The sequence below is a fragment of the Trachinotus anak genome, unplaced genomic scaffold, assembly GCF_046630095.1.
Source record: "Trachinotus anak isolate AG129_WGS33_773 ecotype Australia unplaced genomic scaffold, CSIRO_AGI_Tana_v1 ptg000026l, whole genome shotgun sequence".
Classification (NCBI taxonomy): Eukaryota; Metazoa; Chordata; class Actinopteri; order Carangiformes; family Carangidae; genus Trachinotus; species Trachinotus anak.
In genome coordinates, this window is record NW_027273877.1 from 5376931 (window position 1) to 5399000 (window position 22070).

Genomic DNA, 22070 nt, shown 5'->3' on the forward strand with positions numbered 1-22070 from the left:
GACTTCTCTTCACTGAATTATTTATTTATTTTATTTATTTTTACTCATTTGATTACGTCAGGTTTGGATAAAACTTTATTCTATCCCTAAGTCATGTACAGTTATAGTTGATTAATTTATTCAAATTACCAGTTACCTTTTACATGCAAAACACATGATTTATTTATAATGCCGAGGGAGTCCGTTAAGATTACCTCTAACAAGAGATCAGGACAAATCGTCCTAGTTAACATGTAAAAACTTATTTTACAAGAGCGAATATGACCATTAAAACAGTTACAGTCTTCAGGAAACAGCTGTTTGTGCGCCTCATATGAAGTTAGTGTTTCCAAGTATAGCATGAAGAGGTTAAATATATAATGTATTGTTAAACATTTAATATGCCAAGATTATAGAAAAAATAAAATCATTAAATATATGATATAATTAACTTCTTATTACTGATGCATTATTATATAATGAGTGTAATACTTGCAGGGGTCATGTTTCTGTATCAGATACCTTTACTTTTGAAATGTTATATAGACTTAGTGAATAATACATAGGTACTTTTACTTCAATGGCATTTCTATCAGGACTATGACTTGTAATGGAGTATTTCTGCAGTTTGCTATTACTTCTTACTACTTATTACTTGAATGCTTCCTCCACCACTGATCATACTCTACATCTGACTGTTTCCTATGTTTCCTTTATTTTCCTCAGAATATTTGGCTTCTACACTTTTTATGCCCTTATGCAACTGCTTCACTTTTTAAAAATCTGGATTATATAATTTTTTTTAAGGAGAAAACTTCTAAGATTTTGGAACTGTTGGCGTAATAATTTAGACACAGAGCAGAGTGGTGCTTCCAACATTTGGAGTTAATCACATTTTGCTAAGACTACTGTTAAAAAGAAAGACAACACACTGTAAATTACTTCTGATTTTATTCAATGGAAAAAAAAGACCTTCAGGAAAATACAGTAATTCCCATAGTACACACAGAGAGGACATAAATTAGAGAGGCATGGCAGAGAGACGTTTGAGGGGGAACATGTCACCTGACAGGTAGAAAATATTTGATCCACGCTGCCACACAGCCAGGGGCACACTGCACAATGCAGGATGTAGAGGACCCAGTGAAATCACACTCTGGACTTGTGTAATTTATAACGTGAGCAAAGGTTGATTATTCCTGTACACAAACGTCTAAATGATAGTACAAAAAGGGAATAATACAAAATACAAAACAGGGAAAAACTGCCCTCAAAATAAACCATAAATATTCATATCGATGCACATTGGTTTAACAAAACAATTGCTTCTGTAAACATTTTCAACATAAGGTGTGCATTACAATTTTAAAACCACTGCAGTCGCATACTTATCTGAAGGGTTACATAATAAAAATTGCAGAAACAAGACTAAAAACTAAGTCCAAGTTAAAAATATGCCGTTTAGTTCGCTGTCTGAAGTGGTTTTGTAACACTGTTATTAGAACATGTGGGTTTCGTTTTTTTTTTTCTAATCCCTTCCTAGCTTTTCACAGATAAGCATCTCATTCCCATGTTCTGCAGCTCTCAGCGGGGCCCCTACTTGAGACAAGTGAAGGCACCACCCTTACTGGGAGCGGGACCAGAGAGATGAGATTACGTGAAGGGAGCGAAACCTTGTAGATTTGAGTCCTGTTGTCAAGTTTTCTCGTTCATACACATGCACAGCCACAGGATGGATTTGACATTTTAACAGTGAAATGAGACTGTCTCAACATGAAGTGACTAACAAGTCTTGCCTTGTCATTCGGGTTTCAGAGGATGAGTGGGGGGGGGATAAAATGAGTAAAATACAATTCTGGGAAGGAGTAATGGTCCAGTTAAAGTGGTGTATTTGTCTCCTCGGTCCAGACTGGACTGTGTAAACTAACTGCCTGTCTGAAGCCCAAAATGTGGGAAAAAAAAAGGTCCAATATTGAATCACACAACTGGTTCAGACTAAAGTGTTCCAACAGTACATGAAATCCAAATGTGTTTCACCATTCACAGAGGATTTTGAGCAGTTTCTATCAGCCCTCCAAGGCAACCTTTTAGCTGAACATTGAGCCAGCGTCTCCTCTAATACAGACTGGGATGATCGTGGACCTGGACTGTGCAGACGGAGGACCCATCAGCTGATCGTGGTTTCCTCCTCTCTGTGGAGTGTGACGTTCAAAGCTTCTTCTCAACCCACTTCAGTGACATCTATATAACGCTGCCTTCATTCCCTTACTGTCACTCCTGCCCACTTGCCTCCATGCTACGTTAACGGCCACCTGCTAATTCTGCATGTCTAATTCACAGTATATCCTAGCCCTACTTATGACTGATGTTAAAGGAAAAATCCACCTGACAAAAACAAAAAAAAAAAAAATTGGAAATTAACCTCACATTTCTGGGTCTATTTTGTTGTTCGGTGGTCGACAAAGCAGCTGACCAGAGAAATTGCAACACTTCATCTCAAAACAACTCCTGGAAAGCTTGGAAGAAAAAAAAAAAAAAAATTACACATTGATGACAAATAGGGTGGATTCTTCCTTTAAAACTCATCTACAGGTGTGTCCTGTGTTCTTATGCTTTATTTATGTGCAGCAAGTCACATACAAAATATACAGTGTATTAAAAACTGGGGATACTTTTGTTAATAACACCAAAGCAACATGCTGTCATAAACAGGGCTACTTCTGTCTTGACATAACCTACAGTACGTGAGGCAATGTGGTAAAGGTCGAGAAAGTGTCTGTTAAACCCAGGAGTAAAGCCCACAAGGTTGATGTAGTTAGTATGTACAAGCTGACATCCAGTACCCTGTTTTTAATGGATATAATCAAGAAGGTCCCTTAAAAAAATCTTCACTTTAAGGAGGAGAAGGCAAATAAGTGAAGACAGAGGCAGATTTACAAGTCAAGCATTGTTTATGGGAGTAAAACTGTGACTGTGAACTAGTGTTTCATGACATGCTTGACGTGGAAATCGATCACGGAGGGAGTAGGAGTTAAATTTACCCAAACAGGACGTGGACTAAAACACAGCCACAAACAGCTAAACTCAAGGTGTGGCACATAGAGTATTCGCCTTCTTCGATACAGCAACAGCCGGGTTTAGGCTCCTCTTGTCCCGTCAAACGCACTCTGTCAGTCATTCACATGCTCAGTGTTTTCCTCTATTCACACACATACATGATGCAAAGTTTTACTATGACACATTAAAAGATTTACCATCAACGGGCAACAGATCCCACGTCCCGCAGAGGAAGAGGAGGAGTGGGTTCAGCTCAAGGGTAGGGCAACAAGGCCGGGGGTGAGAGGAACCTGGAGGCTCGTGGGGGTTTTCTGTTGTCCTAATATAGTTTGCTTAGTACACTCAGTGGACTTGTGACAGTGCACACGGACAGAACGCACCTCCCCGCCCCAAACAACACACACACCCACCCACCCACCCACGTCCCTCGCTTCTTTTTGTGATTACAGTCCAATCCGTGGTTTGTTTGCCCGAGCAGGTGAGAGCAAGCCGCAGAGGTGCTTCCCCAGCTCAGACTCGAGGCTGTTCTCTTGTTCATCGTCATTGGTCGTAGTCACAATCGTCATCTGTTGGTCGCTGCTTAGGTCATCGCGTTGGCTGGTTGTTGCAGGGCGTCGACTACCAGCTCATGAGGGAGGTGCGTCCCAGCGTCATGAAGTACACCTGGCTGGCACCTCCGGGGCGCACAGAGGCGAAGAAGACCTGACGACAGACAAAGGGGAAATATGTGAGCTGCAGATCTGACGACTGTTATGATCGAGTGGGTATTTAATAAAGGTTGTGAAGGTGTGTGGTGGCTCCCTGCCTCCTGTTTATGGAAAATAAGGAGAAAGAAGAAAGAGAAATAAAGAAAAAAAAAAAAAATTCTCACCTTGTCGTTCCTCTCACAAAGGAACTTGAGTCTCTGGGCTCTCTTGTGCATAAAGACGCCGTCCAGGTGTCCTGTCTCCACAGAGCGAATCTCTATGGCCTTCTCACCCCAGCCCATGATCTGGTTTGACCTAATGTAGGCTGCACAAACACAGAGGGAGCGTTAAGAGGCTCCACAGGTTCCCTAGCGAGCACAGTGCTAGACCTCTTCCTGTCTTTTTTTCCTCTTAATGGCCCAACTTACCCACTGATGTTGGCATTTCTCCCCACTGCAGCACCACGTCCTTGGTGATGCGTCCGTAGGTGTTGACGTAGACGCCCTCGTCCTCGTAACACACCAGCAGCTCGATCCCATCAGTGTTGGGCAAGATGATGATGGCATGGCACTGAATGCTGGTCTGGATCTGAGGTGGGGGTAAAAAAAACGTTAGGAGGGGAAACAGCATGAAAAACGAGATCTGACCAGACTCTCTGCTGAGCACTTACATGTGTGGGCAGGTAGATGTCGTAGACAGCACCGGAGTCCACATCCACAGCATGGAAGCCTGAGCAGGAGCCATAGATGACCTTTAACCTCTGACCTTCCTCCACCGTCAGGTCAACCAGCAGAGGCTTGTGCACCAGGTCACCAAAAGACTAAAACCAACCATGAATAAATGAGTGAGTCAGGTCAACTAGAACACAAGCAGTAATTAAAAGAAAGAAACTGAAATCCAAACTCACCTTAAAGGCCATGAATTTGTGGTAGGGTTTGGGTGCCCAGGCATACACCTCCACAGCATTCTTCAAGGCCAGCACCAAGAACTTAATCCTCTCATATTTCACTGGAATGAAAAGAAGAAGTGAGTGAAAGCATCACCTAAATCGAGGCTTACTTAACAAATCCCGTGTGTATTAATGATTAATCGTCCCAGGTTTAAGAATCTTTCTTTGACAGATCGGGAGACGTACCGACTTTGTAGTGGACGCAGCCCTCCAGGTCGCCCACGTTGACCCAACCCTGCTTCTTCTCCACCTCAGGGTCATTGTGCAAGATCTTGTTTCTGAGCCACGACAGGTAATACACGCGCAGCTTGTTCTTTTTACCTGCAGGAGCGGGAGGCGAAATATAGAGGGAGCAGTGAGAGGAATAATAACTTCAGACACAGGAGTTTCTCTCTGAATTTCCCTGTACCTGGTTTTCACAGCCTTATAGTAGCAAGAAAAAAAACAAAAAAAAAAAACACCCAATATTTGTGTTAAGTGGCCATTGGCTGCACATTTTCTGTACCTGATATGGTGACCAGGACATTGAGTCCCTCCAGGACGTCCATCTGTTGGATGCGTCGTCGGTTGATCAGGGGGTAGACCTTCCCCTGACCGCTCCGGTCCAGCAGCATCAGTCCACTCTCTGTCCCCACCAGCAGGTTTACCCCTGGAACAGTCACACGTAAACGCAGAGTATAAGTATAAGTACCAGTGGATGCAAGACGCACTCAGGTTGATGTTTGACATGCACGTACCCCAGAGTGCAGCACACAGGATCTCAGAGTTGAACCTCTTCTTGTACTTGCGAATCTCTGGCGTGTCGCTCGGCGGGCGCGTGTTGACTGGGTTGACATTGACCACTGAGCCTTTACGGGAGGGGTCAGCCCTCAGTGGGTCCACCAGCCGTCCGTCCTGCCCAAATCCAGCTGGAGGGGAGCAGAGGATACCACCATGTTATTAAAGTATATATTATACTCTCTTGGGCTTGTCACACAAGATATTGTAACAGACAATACATTCTGCAGACATTCCTCAAAAAATCCCTCAAAGAAAGAAAATGCATGCTTCAGTCATCAGGGAGCAGAGGAGCCTCCACAGTTTTTAATTACCCATGTTGTTGAGGGAGCTGCCGCTGGATGGAGAGATCTGGAGCAGCCGTGGGTCGATGAAGGGAGTGAAGGAGGAGGAAGACTTGTGTTTGGACATGGAGTTGCTCTCTGACTGGGACTGAGAGAGATTGAAGACATTTAGAAAATAAACAGATTTCAGGGTTTTCCTACTACAGCAACTTTAAAATGAGGTGAGGAAGACAACGCTGACATGAAACAGATTATTTATTAGGCCTTTGGTCCACTCCATGACATAAAGATTTACTAAACTGATCTGTAATTTATGAAACTGACTATGACTGCTGATTTAAACTACATTAGCAACAGGCCTCCTCAGTTTTGAGGATATAAATTTACAGCTCTGCCTCTAGAGGGGCTCATAAATCTGTGTTCAACCAAACTGCATTTTTTATGACGCAAACACCTGGGAATATTACGTTGGCGGTGAAATTCAGGTTTATAACAAATCAAACATGCAGTTATGTTGGTTATTCTGAAGCTTGCATGTTATAGAGGGGAAGAAAACATGTGAGACAAGAGGAAATGTGTTTCGGGAAATGAGAAATGATCCAAACATGAGCTGCTGTGAGGTGTTAAGAGGAGAAAAAAAAAGCTGCTGCTAATAAAGCACAGACAGAAGAGAACTGTAAGTCCACCACCCAAGGTGCCTGTTGTGATCTCCCATCACAAATGAGTCCGATATCTAAAATAATCATTAAAAATAAACATGTTTGCAGAATTCACATCATTGGACTCCTTCAAGCTGGCATTGCAAAACGTCACACCAGGCATGCCATCACCAACCACTGCTACAACTACTCAAAAGTGGCCCCATCATGATGTCCCGCTAAGAAATGTTTGTGTTTCACCCCCCCGAGAAGCTCCAGTTTGAGTTTCCTCCACGCCCTGACCGTGTTCTACCACCAGGAGGCACCAGTGTTAGCAGCGACACACAGTGCAATGCAGTGAAGTGCAGGAAGGGAAAGGAGGTTGCAGCCGCTCAGAGGACTCAAACCAGAGGCGTCAGCCAAGCCAGAAGGGGCAGAGGAGAGCCAGAGTGAAGCCAGCAGGACACAGAGGGTTGGGGGGGTGGGGGGCAGGATAGGGTGCAGAGAGGCTCGGACCAACAATCAAGGGCTGGACGGTTGGTATGTACAGACTTGTGAAGGTACAGAGGTGAATATTATCAAACCTCTTTAAAATAACTAGAGAAAAAAAGCATTTGCAAATAATTTATTTTACCCCGCTTCACGTCCAGGCAGAGGACAATAAAAAGTGACAACTGTGGGCGACTTCTAGACCCTACAGCAGATTGTACATCCTTTACAATCTTGGACTCCAGCTGGATAAAAACAAACATCTGCAACTGCTCTTTGAAATCTGCCTGCCGAAGCCTGTACACCTGCAACCGTCCATTCCTTAGCCGTTCGTCTCTGTGATGTGAGGATGACATACCTCTATGGCAGTGAGCTTGTCCAGGGGGTTCTGTGGGGACATGGCAGGACTGGCATGGCTAGATGATGAGGGGAAGGAGGAAGAGGAGGAGGAGGAGGAGGGGATGGTTGTGGAAGAGGAAGGGGAGTGATGGCTCTGCTGGATAAGGTCTGGTAGGTGGTGTATGCGGCCGGCAAAGCCGTTTTTCTCTGGGAGGCCGTGGTTGGGGGGTGGGGGCTGGCCGTGACCAGAGCCGGCCGAGGAAGAGGTGGAGGATGAGAGATTGACCAACCGCTTTATGTCAACGGTGCTCTGGAAGCAAGAACAGGCATACTTGGGCTGGAGCAAGCAGGAGGAGCTGTACGTTCGACTGCTAGTCACGATTTGCTCATCCACACGTTATACACAACATATTCTTGAAACACCACCACTGCTGTGCATGTCGCATTAAATTCAAACTATAGAAATCTGGTTAGATTCCCCATCTGTACATGTAACATGTGAAGCAGCAAGAGACTGAACTTTAAATCAAAATATGTAGAAAAATGGTGGAGAGTGAGTGGACAAAGAAAAGGAAAATGACACTTCTAACAACTACATGTGAGCAGAATATGTCTCTTGACGTTGCAGACTCAGTGAGTCCCCGTCTCCTCCTCTTACCTGTCTGATGACCAGCGTGCCATCCTTGGAGGGCGTGGTGGCTTGGTCGCTCTCGGAGTCTTCGACCAGCATGGTCTTAGCGGACTCCGTCTCCCCGTTACTCAGCCTCCTGTAGAAGCCATGGGAATATCTGATGTCCATAACCAGACCAGTGTTAACAGTCATGCAGAAAAGCCATGCAGCACAATGTGATGGGTTTGATCAACATTTTTATTACTTTCTGGCAATAAAATATCTTATACATAGACTTATTTCTAATGAATGGAACAGACAGCGGGGACTGAGAGCCAACAACATCATCACACTTCTACCTACCCAGCTCTAGAGTCCTCAGCTCCTGAAGTGGATTCATCTCCCGCCTCCTGGTCCACCTCCTCATCGTCGTCCTCATCGGTGGTGCCCGACTCCTCGCTTGAGGAGGAGTAGTCGGTGACCTTGTGGGGAGGCCGCACATCATCTACTGCACGCAGCTCCTTGGCCAGAGCAGTCAGGTCCTGGAAGGAAGAGTAATGAAGTCTTAGAAAAATGCAACCATGATCCCTCATTAGTTTTCTGTTGTAGTTAGATGTACCGACAGTGTCAGATCTCTGGGTACATGCAGTCTGAGGTTCCCACTGAAGAGCTTTTGCATTGCATTATTTTTAACCGAGGATTTCTACATGAGCGTTACTCCTTGGTACTGTAACCATGCTGTTCTCTGCTTGTTTTACTAATGTCGTCTTGTACGGTCAGTGACAAGCAAGACAGGGGGGAGGGATATATCCCCGCCGTGTTCAACAAAGCAAATGGGCCACAGTTTATCCAGCAACAAAGCCAGGTGAGATTAGGAGCCATTCTGACAAGTACAAGGAAACTGGAGAGGTGTGCTTGCATTCAAATGTGGTTGCATCCAAATCCAGGCTCAGGAAGCTAAAGGGTTTAACCCTCTCAGTGCCATGTGCATTTTATTGATGACAAGCAAACTCAGAAAGAACTGTGCAGGCATGAGGACGGACGCCAGCAGAAGGCAATCACATCACAGGCAGTGGGGACGGAACCGATGACAGAACTCAAATTAATTATTGCATTAATCCTCAGAAAGGAGAAACAACTTTTTTTTTATCACAAGACTTCAGTATATAATGCAATGAGGGGGGGGGCAATGGTGCAAGCAGAGAATAGGTGTGATTGATCTCATTTAACAGGCTTACCACATCACCCTAAAGAGGTTCCCCAACAACCGCGAACCAATGGATTCATGAGATGTTGCACACAGTAGGTGGTTGAATAATTAGAGCAGAGAAAAACACAAGTGGGGGAAAAAAACAGTTTTCACCTATTCAGCATCATACAATGTTATCCAGCACTCTGGTAACAGTGGACTTACAGCTGGTCGAGTGGGCCTGGCGAGGTTCTTTTCATCTTGTTTTTTGGGAACATTTTCAGGCCGCTGGAGAGGGGATCCTTCAGATTTGGAGGAAGCTTTGAGAGAACAAAAGGAAGCAGCCTTAGTGTGGGGAAACAGAACCGGGCCAGGGGAGTTGGCTCTGAAAGGATCTTCAATTTGCCCATATAGAAACTGCACAAAACTTAATCGAGCATGAGTAGACAGCACAGCACAGTGTTTGAGTGAGAACGGTGTTATTACAGTAATAATCATGATGAGCTAATAAGCGGTTAGTGACTTGCAGCCGTGTACAGTACCAGGGGACTCACAGCGTGGCCTGAAGCGGTCCCCAGAGCTGGCCTGGGAGCTGGAGTTGGAGGAGCCTGAGGAGCTGCCGCTGCCGGGCCGAGGCTGCAGCTTCTCCACACGGTCCCACAGCGGGCGCTGCTCCACGTTCCTGTCGCAAGGAACACAGTCCCATTAACAAACACAGTGGAAATATACAGTCATATCATTCACAATAGGATTGACCACAGTATTGTTTATATCATTATGCTTTTTCACCACAGAACTTATAATACCCTATGTTTAAATCTCTCCAACTGTATTAATATATATGATATAATCCAAGTGCAGAAATCCTCTCAGGGGTCTCCTCTCTTACCCGCCGGCGTTTCTCTGTCCGCCCTGGTTGCCAGGCTGCGATGGCAGAGGGGACTCTCGACGTGACAGTACTGGAGACCTGGATGTTGTCCTCACTGGCACCTGGGGGAGACAGATACAGAAGACCTCACACAGGGTATGTATTCAGCACAAGTAAAACATCTGAATTGCAGTTGATCTAAAATTGAAAATGTACAACAAGAGCTTAGAGTTGCACAAGACAAAAAAAAAAGAAAAAGAAAAAGAAAAAGAAAAGAAACCCCAGAAGAGCATCACATCACATAATCGGATAAACATGATATCTTTTCATCTGCAGCCACTGACACTCGGAGAAAGTTCTCAGTGACAGCAGAACCTCTGCAGCCCCGACAAGAACAAACTTAGGTTGGAGGAATGTGCTGCTCAACGGTATTGTGTCATGTAATTGCTGCATTTTGATCAATATTTTAATGTTGTTTATGGTCCTAGAAACACTAAATTTCCTGGTTTAGTTTTTACTAAGATTTAAAGTGGTTGTATTTCACAACTGGTGAAATAGAGACTGAAACACAGCAAGGCAAACAAAAACAGACAGGTTGAGATGGAGCAGCTTGATGAGTGACTGGCATGAGAGGAGGTGAATGAGGGAGGGAGCAGTCAAGGATAGGGTAGGAACGGGGAGTGGGGGGGGGTGTTGGGCCCTCATCAACTCCTTACCTTGGGAGGCACCTCCTCGTTGCTGGCCTGGTGTTCGGCCCTAGTCTGGGCCTGAGGGTGGTGGAGGGGAGGTTGGGGCTGGGGGTCAGTGCGTGCGGGCGATGGGTGATGGTGGTGGTGATGGTGGGGGTCCTGGGAACGCAGGTGGAGTTGTGCAAAGCTAGAGGTCACGCCGCCGGGCTCGCTGAAGGACTGGGAGCGAGAGACCACAGGCGGAGGAGGAGGAGGAGGAGAGGGGGCGGCGCTGTTGCTGCTTTTTAGAGCAGCCAGGTGGGACCACTGGACCTTTCAGGGAGCGAGGGAGGGGAGACAAGAGGAAGAGGAAGAGGAAGAGGAAGGAAGAGGAAGGAGGAGGAGGGGAGGTGAAACAAGCAGACAACACAGTGAGACATGAGGGAAGATGTGTGTGGCTTCTCACATACATGTGCTCAGATATATACACATGCATACAACAGGACACGATGATGTGTTTCACTCAGATTCAGTCTGGACTCCAGATCAACGCTCGTGCTTAAAGGAACAGTTCAACATTTTGGGAAATGAACTTATTCGCCTTCGTGCTGAGAGTTACAGAGGACTGTTATCACTCATGTCGGTAAATACGAAGCTGAAAACATAGCTGAAAGCCGTTTTGCATTTTGGATTTTGTTTATCATGAACTATTCCTTTAACCACTGGCTGTATTTTCATTAAGACACTTTAATTATTTAGGTTGCAATTATTTCATAACCTACGGTAGGGTTTTAGTGGCATGAAAGTAAACGTTCAATCTGTCTGCAAAAGCACACAGTCCTCCAAAGTGTCCAATTTAAATCACCCAGCTTCAGATCTATACAGGCTTCCCTTCAGTACAGAAGGATGTTACTTTGCTGTTTGACTAAACTGTGTGAGTGCACGGATCCAGCGGTTGAAGGAGGGACAGAGCGAAAGGAGAAAGAGGAAAAAAGGAGGAGGGAGGAGGAAGGAGTTACCTGAGGCTCCATGGGCCGGTGCATGGCGGACGCCTCAGAGGAGGAGCCACCATTGGAGAACGGTTCAGAGGAGCGGGGAGGCAGAGGGGGCTGCTTGGGAGGAGGGGCGGTCTGAGGGGAGCCCTGAATGTTCTTACGGTACCTCTCGTCGGCCTGGGATGGGGGAATCGTACAGGACAGAGAGGGCATGAGGGTCAGGAAAAATATTTCAGTGATTGATCTAAAAATAGAGAAAATCAAAAAGAAGGGAACCACTTCAGATTTTCAGCTTTCTCTTTACTGATTAAAAATGGTTCCCATCTCCTTGCATTCTCTAATATTACAGTTGCTTAGGAATCCTTTGTCAAACTCAGAAACCTTCACATTTGACTGACAAAGACCAACAATACAGACATGTGGGGACAATGATATTACACATGCTTGAAGCCCATTTGAGGCAGCCGTACAGACACAGGTGTGTGTGGACAGACAGAGGTGGAGACAGGACTCTTTCAGACAAATACATCCTTGAATTTTTTTTTTGTAATAAATGGAGAGAAAGATCGTTGTTAATGACACGGAACAGGTCTGTTGATGACGGGAGACACTGCTTGGAGTGTCCTGCATGTTAGTTTGGGCCTCAGCCATCCACATGCAATGGCCCAGTCAAAACAACCACATTGAAGAATGTCACAGGTCGGCCATCAAAGATCAAGAGGAAACACTCTTGGTTCTGTTTTGCTCTGAGGAGGAAAACCTCTAAGAGAAAAGGATGAAAGGAGGAGGAGCTTTTGATTTTGTCCTTCTGGTGACTGGACTCAAATGACAGTGGATAAAAGGGTGAAATTATGGGGAAATAAAAAAATAAAAGCCTATGCAATCATCTTTATTCTTATGGGAAAAACAATAAAAATAAATTGTTCTAAAAAGATGAAAGTACGATAGGAATGTTGCTCGTTCTTCCAAACCTACAAATTGATTATTTCTCTTTCTCTCGCTCAGCCTCGGCTCAAAGTGAAAATGAAGACGAAAATATTTCAAACATCCTAATGGTTTTAGTTTACAAAGAGACTAGCAACAGTGCAAGTAGGAGCGAGTGCCAAGAGAGAGTGGAGGAGAACAGCTCTGTTTTATTCAGGACATAAAAAGAGTGGTTGCGAGCCTGTGGTTTTTCCATTCTCCACCGTACCCCCTACTTGCTTCATTCAAAAGGGCCTGGCTGAGGCAGCCAGCGTTGTAACAAATTAGCTCTTGCTTTGGAATAACACCACAGCAACCAAAACAGAAAACACTAAATTAAATGGAATCGTTTGTGCTAAAGAAAACCATTTTTTGTTACTCGCACCACCTCCATCATCATGGCCGCTGAGGCTGTGTGAAGACAAGCAAGAAGAAGCTGGAAAGAGCAGGCAGCGGGGTAGGCAGAGCCGAAGAGGAGGTTCACCTCTCTGATAGGCTGAGGAGGATGACTGACAGGCTCGGGGGGCCTATCGGGCTCCGAACTTTCTGCCTGGGGAGGTTTAGAGTCAGCTGGGGTTTCAGTCTGAGGGGGGCTGGGGCTGGGGCTGGGACAGGTCTCAACAGTGTGAGTCTTTTCTGGCACTGCTGCCTGGGATTTAGCGCTGTCTGCGGGGATCGTCTGAGGGGCTCTGGAGGACTCATGAGCGCCTCTCGCTACAGAAACAACGCTGTCAAGGACCTGAGCTTGGGGGGCTGTCGTAAGGACTCTGTCAGGGGGCAGGGTGGAGGTCTGTGGAGGTTTGCTATGGTCTGAGGGGAGTTTGTTCTTGTCGCCAGGCTGCTGTTTGGATTCGTGCTGGAGCGACAGCAGGTAGGCCTGCTCCTGCTGCAGGCGCTTGTGGAGTCGCTCGGCCTTGCGCTGCTCCTCGAGCTCCCGCCACTTGAACTCCTATTGCAGAGTGTGGGGTTGATTCAAGGTGGTGAGAAGCTGGCAGCAGGTGGTGACCCGGCAAACTAAGGTTGACTAAACATCCGTGTCAGTGCCATGTTTTAACCATTTACCGTAAATTTATCACCACATTCTCTCTGTAACTCTGTATTAAATACTTCTTACATGTGCTATGTAGTTTATAAATGTTATGTAAAGTCACACTGCGTCACTCCTCCTGCATCATAGAGATAAAAACACAGAATGAATCTGAAAAACAGAACATTTAAAAAACGTGGCGTTTCAATCGAGAGGAAAATTATCGATTCAGTTCATTTTACAAAAATAATGCGAAATGTGATTTAAGAAAAAAAAAAAAAAAGGACGCACTGACAAAATGGGATACAATGGAAGAACACAACATTTCTTCTCACAGGTCTTTGCAGTGTAAATGACTCAACTTTACGATCTGAGGATGACTCAAAGAAACACACCTATTAAAAACAAAGATTTGTTGTGGAGCATTTCCCAATAACGCCCGCAGTCTCCAGCACTGCCATACAAAGATCTCATTCATAAACACATGTCAATAAAAATGTTTCATTCATAACTTTTTTAATGGTATTAAAGGGTTAAAGTATTTTATTATGACGCCTATAATCATGACAAACAAAATTAAATGTCATCTTACTTTGAAATGTAACCCCTGACTAAGATCACTAAAACTAATTGACTACACAACCAAAATTAGTCTTTGAGCTTCTGAACTCATTGAGGATTCAGTGGTTAACTGAACTGTTACTGTATTTCTGATCTATTTATGTTTTAGCCTAACCTCTGTATAACTGGCAGCTAAAGCAGGAGGAATAAAACTGTGTTTATGTGCTGTGGAAATTAAATGTGGAGAATGTGTGTGTGACTGACCAGCAGCATGGCCTGTTCACGGAGCAGCTGCTCCTGCAGCATCTCCAGGTGTCTCTGCTCCTCCTCCAGCTGACGCCTGATGTACTCCTGTCAATCAAAGCCAAGCAGTCAGCATAGTTAGTTAGTGGGCATCTCTTTGAAAAAAAGCAAAAGGAAGGAAGCGAAAAACAACTTTTCAAATCTTTTTTTTTTTTCCTCTCAGGTTCTTTACTTATCCAGTTTGGATGAACAACATTTAATCTGGCATGTTCTCACAGGTAATGTTTCAGGTGTATGACTCTAAACTCAGCTCTCCGATCCTCACACAGCTCTACCAGGAGAGTTGTTTTTTTCCCCACATCATATAGCTTCATTTTCAGCCACATGAAGCCAAGTTACACTGTAGTAATAGATACAGGTATTGATTCTAAATCATCTTCCCTCTGAATCACTCTCTGCACGCTGAGCACCTCACTGCATCATTTCTTTCATCACGAACAGTAGAGTCTACCTTCTGATGTGATCAGAGAGAGAATAATATTTTAAAGCTGACCTGTTCACGATCATTCCTTCTCTTCTCGTCCTCGGCCCGCCGGCGCTCCTCCTCTTCTTTACGTCTACGATCCATCTCTTCAATACGCCTCTTCTCCTCTTGCTCACGGCGACGCTGCTCGCGCTCCTGTTGCCTCCTCATCTCCCGTTCACGACGCTGTTGCTATAAGGACAGTAAACAAGAAATATATTCTTAAAAAACTGTCACGCAAACATGATTTTCAGCAGTCTGATCTCTCTGTTTGCCAGCATCAGCCTGATCTCTCTCATTTGACTGGGAGATCTGTGACCAAGCACAAGACAGAAAAATATCATCCTACCTCCTCCAGCCGCCTCCTCTGCTCCTTCTGCTGCTCAATGCGTTTCTGCCTCTCAGCCAGCAGTTGGCGCTTGTACTCCTCTTGCTCCCGGAGCTGCTGCTCCTGGAGGAGTTGCTGGCGGCGGAGCGCCTCTGACCGCTCCTTGTTCTCCTGCTGCAGGCGGATGAAGTCGCGGCGCAGAGTCGACTCCCCTGGCACGTTGACAATGGAGCTGGATGACGGGAGGAATTGGCAGAAGGGTTAGATTGAACCGGGTTCGACTTAAAAGGTTTTTCAGGAAGTGCTGCGACTACTGGATCCCACCTGGGTTCTCCCTCCTGCTCTGGTGGATCCTCCTCCTCCTCCTCGCTGCCACTGTACTCATACTCCGTCTCATCTGTACATGGAAAAAACGAGGAAGTCACTCAGAGCAACTGTAGACTCACATGAGGTGACATGAGAATACACATTTTCTGTGACAATAACACAGAGACGAGATGAACCGATTGGACACAGAGAGCCAGACGCACCCTTCTCTCCCCTCTTCTTCTTGGTCCGGTCGATGTGGTCTTTGAGCTGTATACGGACTTGCCTCTCGTTGGGCTGGTCTCGGATGAAGGGGTGCTTCAGCAGCTGCTCTGTCGGGGGGCGCTGGGTGTAGTTCTTCACCAGACAGCTCTCGATGAAACTGAAAAACTTTTTGGACCTGTGGGGGTTGTGGAGGAGAAAGGGAAGGGAGAAAAACGATGCATGACAGAGAGGGGTGAATTATAAAAAGAGACAGTGGGAGCCAGACAAATATTTCAGCCACACGTGGACAGAGCACATCCAGGGAACCTAAGCAAAACATTTCTGCAAACAAGCTCTGATCCCAAATAACCCAACCGTCCTAACAACATCCACAGCGTGACAGCAGCCTCCGGTTGAGGTTGATGCACATGGACAGGCAGCATTGAACCTTTCATCACATATACACCATAAAAACTGAAATACGAGGCGCAGTACAATGAAATCATCATCATCATTGCACCTGCTGCTGTTAAGTTAGATTCACTTCTAGTTAAACAATGCAAATTTGAAATGACAACAGCTAAACAATCCAGTATTTCATGCAAAGCAGGATCTATAACACTGAGGGATCCATCCTCATGTTTTAAGTTATGTTCCGTTTTTAATCACAAAAATGTCTAAGCCCTCACAGCAGCTCCAAAAAAACGGAAGAGTCAAAGGTTTGATTTTTTTTTTCCGTACATGCATCGAGCAGCGCTGCGGTGTGTGCCAGGAGAGGCTGAGTCTGCCAGAGCAGGTGTACTACAGATGTTCAGCTCAGCAGCAAAGCACAGAGGAAAAGCCGAGCTCATGACTCAAGCCTCCGTAGCTGCCTGGTCTGAAGTCAGAGATAACATCAAAATGTGCACATGGAGGCCAAGCAGGAAATATTATGGCCTATCTTGATATATATAAGGATTTATTAGGGTAAAAAGAAGATTGCAAAGGATAGAAATAGTCATGTGCACACGGAAAAAACATCCTTCTGAGTGGTACTCACCATTTTTTAGATTTGAGCCGAGGAGGAGGGTTTCTTGGAATGAGGAAGAGCGCGCGCATCGGGTGCATGTCACAAAGTGCTGAAAGAAGAGGCACACATGCATCAGTAAGAATTCAAGAGGCCGAACCAACACAAAAACAGCAATTAAGGAAAAAAATAAATAAATAAATGGTACTCACGTGGTGCTCCTTCAGCCATTTCAATAGCTGTGATACCACAAGACCACAGATCACTCTGCAAGAGAAAGACGACGCCCGATTACCAAAACCACAACAAGCGCACATGCTCAGACAAATCAAGACATTCACAGGTACAATGCTCCTGCTTCACACAAATACAATGACAGGTTCGAACTGTGGAGGCTCTTACTCTGTAATCGTATGTAGCGTCGGGGTTCTCGTCACAAGCGATGACCTCAGGGGCCATCCAATAGGGAGTCCCGATGAAGGTGTTTCTCCTCCCCACTGTCCGATCCAGCTGAGCGCTCACCCCAAAGTCCACTGCAGAGAGTAATGAGGGGAACCGCAGTCACCAATGTGCTGTTCATTCATGTTTTTAGCTCTTATTAATAGTCATTTCAGGAGACACGAGGAACAGAGAATTTACATTCTGTAATTACCACTCAATATAGTAGTTTTCATTGTTTGTGGAGGAGCCTCCCATTACTGTGTGGGATTCAAATTGTGAGCCTATGCACATGGAATTCACAGCAAATGATGCACGACTCCCCACATCAGCCAAGACTGAAAAATTAATGATTATAACTTTAAGAAATTGTCTTTAAGTTTGTCTTTTATTGCAGACATTGAATTCTTTTATTTGTTTTTCTAGTATTAACGAGGGTAGAGTATTTATTTTTACACTGATTTGCAGGAGAAACTATTTCAATCCACATTAGCAGTTCTTTCTATTGTGGAAATCAACTAAATGTTTCTATGGACTGTGCTATAATCAACAGTCAGGTTCGTCATAGTCACACTGAGTGAGGTGGCTCTAACAAAGTCCTGGTCTCAGTCTGTGTCAGCCTGTATGATGTCAGACTGAGCGAACAATACCTGGTGAATTGTGGGGCTACAATGTGAATAGAAAGAAAGATGAAATCAGACAAGTGTCATCAGCTTACATCATGCATCTGCACTGCTCTCAATATTTTGAAAGTGTATCAAAGCAATAAATAAGCTTTGGCCACTGCGGGAACTTCTGTGCAGAAAATCAAGCTTAAAGGAGGAGGAGGTGAGTCATGGCCAGAGGAAAGAAGGCAACGTGGAGCGCTGATTTTCAACGCAAGTTTGTGGTAAAAATGTTTTTATCTAGCTCACCATGTCATTTTCTGATTGGTTGGTTTATAAACATGTCATAGCAGCAGTTTGAATTTTGACACAGTCTTTCTCTGGTTGTGGACCTGACAACCCTTTTTTAAAAAAGTTATTTATTTATATTACATCGAGGGATGGGGTCCTACATCAACACACAAGCTTCTGCCAGTTCTGCCAGTAACAGTTTTGGTTATTTCATATAAACGATGTCCATATTTGTCCTTTTGTAGTCACAGATTTGAAGTGGGCGGTCTCAGCTGGATAAACATGATTTCTTGTAAAGCCGTGCTCCATTCAGAGCTTAGCAACTTTTGAATCAAAATGTAATGACAATTGTGGGGTTGTTTGCTTGCGTTGCCAGTGTTATTGTTGAAATCTGAACAAACCACAACCCACACTGTCCTGAAACAGCACATTAGGGCTTTTGAGAAGACAAACTGAACCTTAACTTTGATATGAACATGTAGAAATACTTCAAATCTGATACTTGGGACTCTAAGACTAATGTTTTTGATTGAGGACCAAAGATTTATCCACATTTCTCTGAAGACTGTCAGCTTTTATCTTGCACAGCCTAAAAGTGTGAAGTGTAAATTCAGCAGCAGAACAACCGATCAACACTGATCTGAGATCTGTGCTGCCCTCACCTAGTTTGACTTCAGCATTCTCAGTCAGCAAGACGTTCTGGCCCTTGATGTCACGGTGGATGACGTGGTGGGCATGTAAGTGGGCCAGACCCTGAGGAGGAGGAGAGAGAGAGAGAGAGAGACACAGGACGTGAGTGAGTGAGAAAGAGAGGAGAGGAGAGGAGAGGAGAGGAGAGGAGGCTCACTCTGAGGATCTCTCTGGAGATGTAGGCGATCCAGTCTTCCTTCAGCTGGTTCCCCTTGGTGTTCTTCACCAGGTCTGTAATCGAACCCGCTCCACAGAACTCCATCACCAGCTACACAACAGACACAAAATATGAATCATCAGGAGATAAGTCAGTGATACCTGACCAAACAATAATAACTTTAACACATGACCCTGAGACAATCATGGTATGAACTGGTAGACATCTGAAAATAAGAGAAGGTTTGGGAGAAAAGAAAATTCGGGAACATCAAAGAACCTAAGCTTCCTTTCATACTTCTTACCCGACCTCAATTTCTTGTATGGATTTGAGGACTTACCCATAGCTGGTCATCGTGTCCCGGGGGGCTCTTCTTAATGAAAGCCCCATAGTAGGTGGCTATGTTTCTGTGGTGGGAATACTTCTTCAGCATATTGATCTCCAGTTTAATTTCCTCCTCTTCATCCTAGACGCAAAAAAAACACACACACAAACACACATATACAAAGTTAAAAAGAGGCTGTTTGTCTTGTTCTGGAAAATCTTTATGATGAAAATCACTGTGTGGGCATCGGCCTTTAATCTTCATATGGCCTTGACTGGCATTTCATTTCACATCCAAATCAATTCACTGTCATGTTTAAGGATACAGCAAGTGTGGGGCTATGTGACAACGCCCTGGTGCAGTTTCAGCTGAGCTTGGCCAGCCTTTATTCATGTCTAGGACTATGTAACAATGCAGTATGAGTCGTCCATTTACTGGCAAGTGATTCCTTTGTTTGGGGATTAATGATGCATGACTGAGTCTCATTGTGAGTGGATGTGTACAGTAGCCATTATCACTAATCTCTTATTTTAAAAAGAGCACTAAATATACATTAGATCAATGGCAACCCCCCCCCCCCCCCCCCACAGATATACTTAAGTAACAGACTGACATGAACCTGAAGAGAGTTTTTTTAGAGCTGAATTCTATATTGACAATATCATTCATGCAAAGTGAATGTAACTTTATAACAGGCATGATAATCACACAAAGGCCCTGCAGATACAGAATTCAAAAGAGAAATCAGTGGGTTCATGAAGAGTTTAAAAGCTAAGTCAGAAGCCAGATGTTGCTTTTTCATGCTGTGTTTAGTCTTTTCTGGAAATGGCCTTTAGCGCACATAGTCGGAGTGAACCTGTCCAGTATCGCGTCTTTGTAAAAGGTCATAACTAGCTGCAGTGCTAACTCCCTGCTCGCACCCAATAGCAATTTGACAATGATTAACGGTGACACACTAATTGAACACATGCAGGGATCAGCCCGCGAGTGCTTCGCTTTACGGTTACATGGCCCATCCTACAGAAAGCACAGTGGGAGGAGGGGGGCAGGGAGCAAAGGTGGGGGTGGTTGTACAGTATTATCACTGCACACTGCATGATGGGAGTTTGCCACTTTATATTATTAGGGATTTTATTTCAATCATCATCATAAACTATTGAGAAATAAGGTGCTGCTGCTTTTTGCCACATTGTTTAGCGTGCAGTGCATCACCTATAGCAAAATGGCAGTTGGCTGTCTATGCAGGCGGCCATACTGCTGCTGCATGACTTGTTTGAGTTGACGTAAGCCTTTCTGTTGTGCGCACCCCCCTACCCCCACCCCCACCCCCCCCCCACCCCCACCTCCACTCCCTCTCCTCCTCCTCCTCTTCCTCCTCCAACCCTCCCCCCCCTCCCCTCCTAGCCCCTTTCTGCTGTGCAGCTGTTGGATTATCACACTCCCGACTGTGAAAGCCGCTGCCACAAGTCACATGGTGAGGGAGAGACAGACACAATCATATGGTGATGTGTGTCAGGGAGAGACGAGGAGGAGTGCGGCTTTGGTCAACTGATGGCTCAGAGAGCAATATGTCGACATACATATGGTGCTAGATTACACATAATCTTCAAGCATGACTCAAGAAGATATAATACAAGATACAAATACAACAGGAAATCCCATTTTCTTAAAGTCTTTACAAACATCATCACCGACAGATTTAAACAACCCTTAACCTGCTCAACATGAATGGATGTTAGCAGATGTTAGAAGATACATAAAACATTTTTCAGACTAAACAGCAACTTAAGAAGAAGCCAGACTGATTTAAAAGTGTTTAAAGTCACAAAAACAAACATAGCCTCTACCACTTTGCCAAAAAAGCAGCTACACAAACAACGACAAAGCCACTAGCTGCGCAAATTGTCCCGTCGACTCTATACCAGAGGATTGGACAGCGCTTTTAATATATAACAAAATAGATCCTGAAAGTAGAGAGGCATTTTTAGCTTCAGGCCTGTATGGCGGCAGAGAAGAGGAGTGTTTGGATTTGAGAATGTGGGTCAGAGCAACACTGGACAAGCCAGCATGCCTGTGGATGAGCTCTACAGCCAGGACAGAGGAGACAGAGCAACACGGCCTCACTGACACACACTGACGAGCAGGTAACAGTTATAAGATGACCGAACTGATCACCATAAAACAATATTCATATAATATAATCAAGTAATTGTTACAGCTCTAATTAGGCAACTGAAACATTCAACTGAAGTAGTCATATCCCATCAAACTGTGGGTCATTATTTACACACACTGTGATGCATTACCATATTATTTGATGCCCACAAATTAAACCATAGTTGCACTTAAATAAAAAAAAAAAATCCATCAGCAGGTGAGCTGTATCAGTTTCACGGTGGGAACGATTCTTGAGGGATCAGTCAACCATGAGCAGCTAATAAAAACCTGGCTTCTTAGCTGCAGAGCGATGTGTTATGATAGCTGTCTGGAAAGTTTACTAGCACAAGCTAATCTTAAAGGCACACGCCTAGTATCAGTCAGTGTTAGGTACCGAATACAGCCGAGCTCCGTCCTAAGGTGTGCTGCTTAAACAGTAGGTGTGCACTTGGTGTTTTGTTTTGATGCGGGTGATGGAGAGCGCCGTCTCGCACAATGACCTCCTGTAACTGCAGGACTGTTTTGTTATTGCAACATATGGTAAAACAGGTTTACTGCATGTGACAAATTATTTGCTTTAAACAGAAGCTCTGTTGCCTGTGGGTTACTACATGTCTGGCAGGCACACCTAGTGTCTGTCACACAGAACAGGAAGCAGTTGGGTAACGTGCTCTATTCTGGTTATACGTGATAACTAGTCAGGCAAGTGTATAGCTCT

At 44.8% G+C, this 22070-nt stretch overlaps 1 protein-coding gene across 11 annotated transcripts in view; it reads right to left on the reverse strand.

Moving 5' to 3' along the window:
* Positions 1-3459: 3459 nt before the first annotated feature.
* Positions 3460-22070, reverse strand: part of LOC139609492 (mitogen-activated protein kinase kinase kinase kinase 4-like) — a 31568-nt gene continuing 12957 nt past the window's right edge. Inside the window, exons 4-32 of one of the 11 annotated variants that reach the window (XM_071464176.1) lie at positions 19211-19336; positions 18871-18981; positions 18686-18776; positions 17092-17222; positions 16902-16956; positions 16723-16801; positions 15704-15879; positions 15498-15570; positions 15195-15405; positions 14876-15037; positions 14344-14430; positions 12976-13440; positions 11553-11705; positions 10582-10866; positions 9887-9987; positions 9540-9679; positions 9223-9317; positions 8172-8350; positions 7857-7965; positions 7218-7508; positions 5763-5880; positions 5409-5579; positions 5177-5320; positions 4858-4992; positions 4630-4730; positions 4393-4542; positions 4151-4310; positions 3908-4047; positions 3460-3738 (exon numbers count right to left, since the gene is read on the reverse strand). In XM_071464176.1, coding sequence (XP_071320277.1) covers positions 3655-3738; positions 3908-4047; positions 4151-4310; positions 4393-4542; positions 4630-4730; positions 4858-4992; positions 5177-5320; positions 5409-5579; positions 5763-5880; positions 7218-7508; positions 7857-7965; positions 8172-8350; positions 9223-9317; positions 9540-9679; positions 9887-9987; positions 10582-10866; positions 11553-11705; positions 12976-13440; positions 14344-14430; positions 14876-15037; positions 15195-15405; positions 15498-15570; positions 15704-15879; positions 16723-16801; positions 16902-16956; positions 17092-17222; positions 18686-18776; positions 18871-18981; positions 19211-19336 — 4323 coding nt within the window. In that variant the 3' untranslated portion in view covers positions 3460-3654. Of the gene's footprint in view, positions 3739-3907; positions 4048-4150; positions 4311-4392; positions 4543-4629; positions 4731-4857; positions 4993-5176; positions 5321-5408; positions 5580-5762; positions 5881-7217; positions 7509-7856; positions 7987-8171; positions 8351-9222; positions 9318-9539; positions 9680-9886; positions 9988-10581; positions 10867-11552; positions 11706-12975; positions 13441-14343; positions 14431-14875; positions 15038-15194; positions 15406-15497; positions 15571-15703; positions 15880-16722; positions 16802-16901; positions 16957-17091; positions 17223-18685; positions 18777-18870; positions 18982-19210; positions 19337-22070 lie in introns of all 11 variants that reach the window. The other 10 variants (XM_071464177.1, XM_071464175.1, XM_071464174.1 and 7 more) reach the window with 10 other exon arrangements.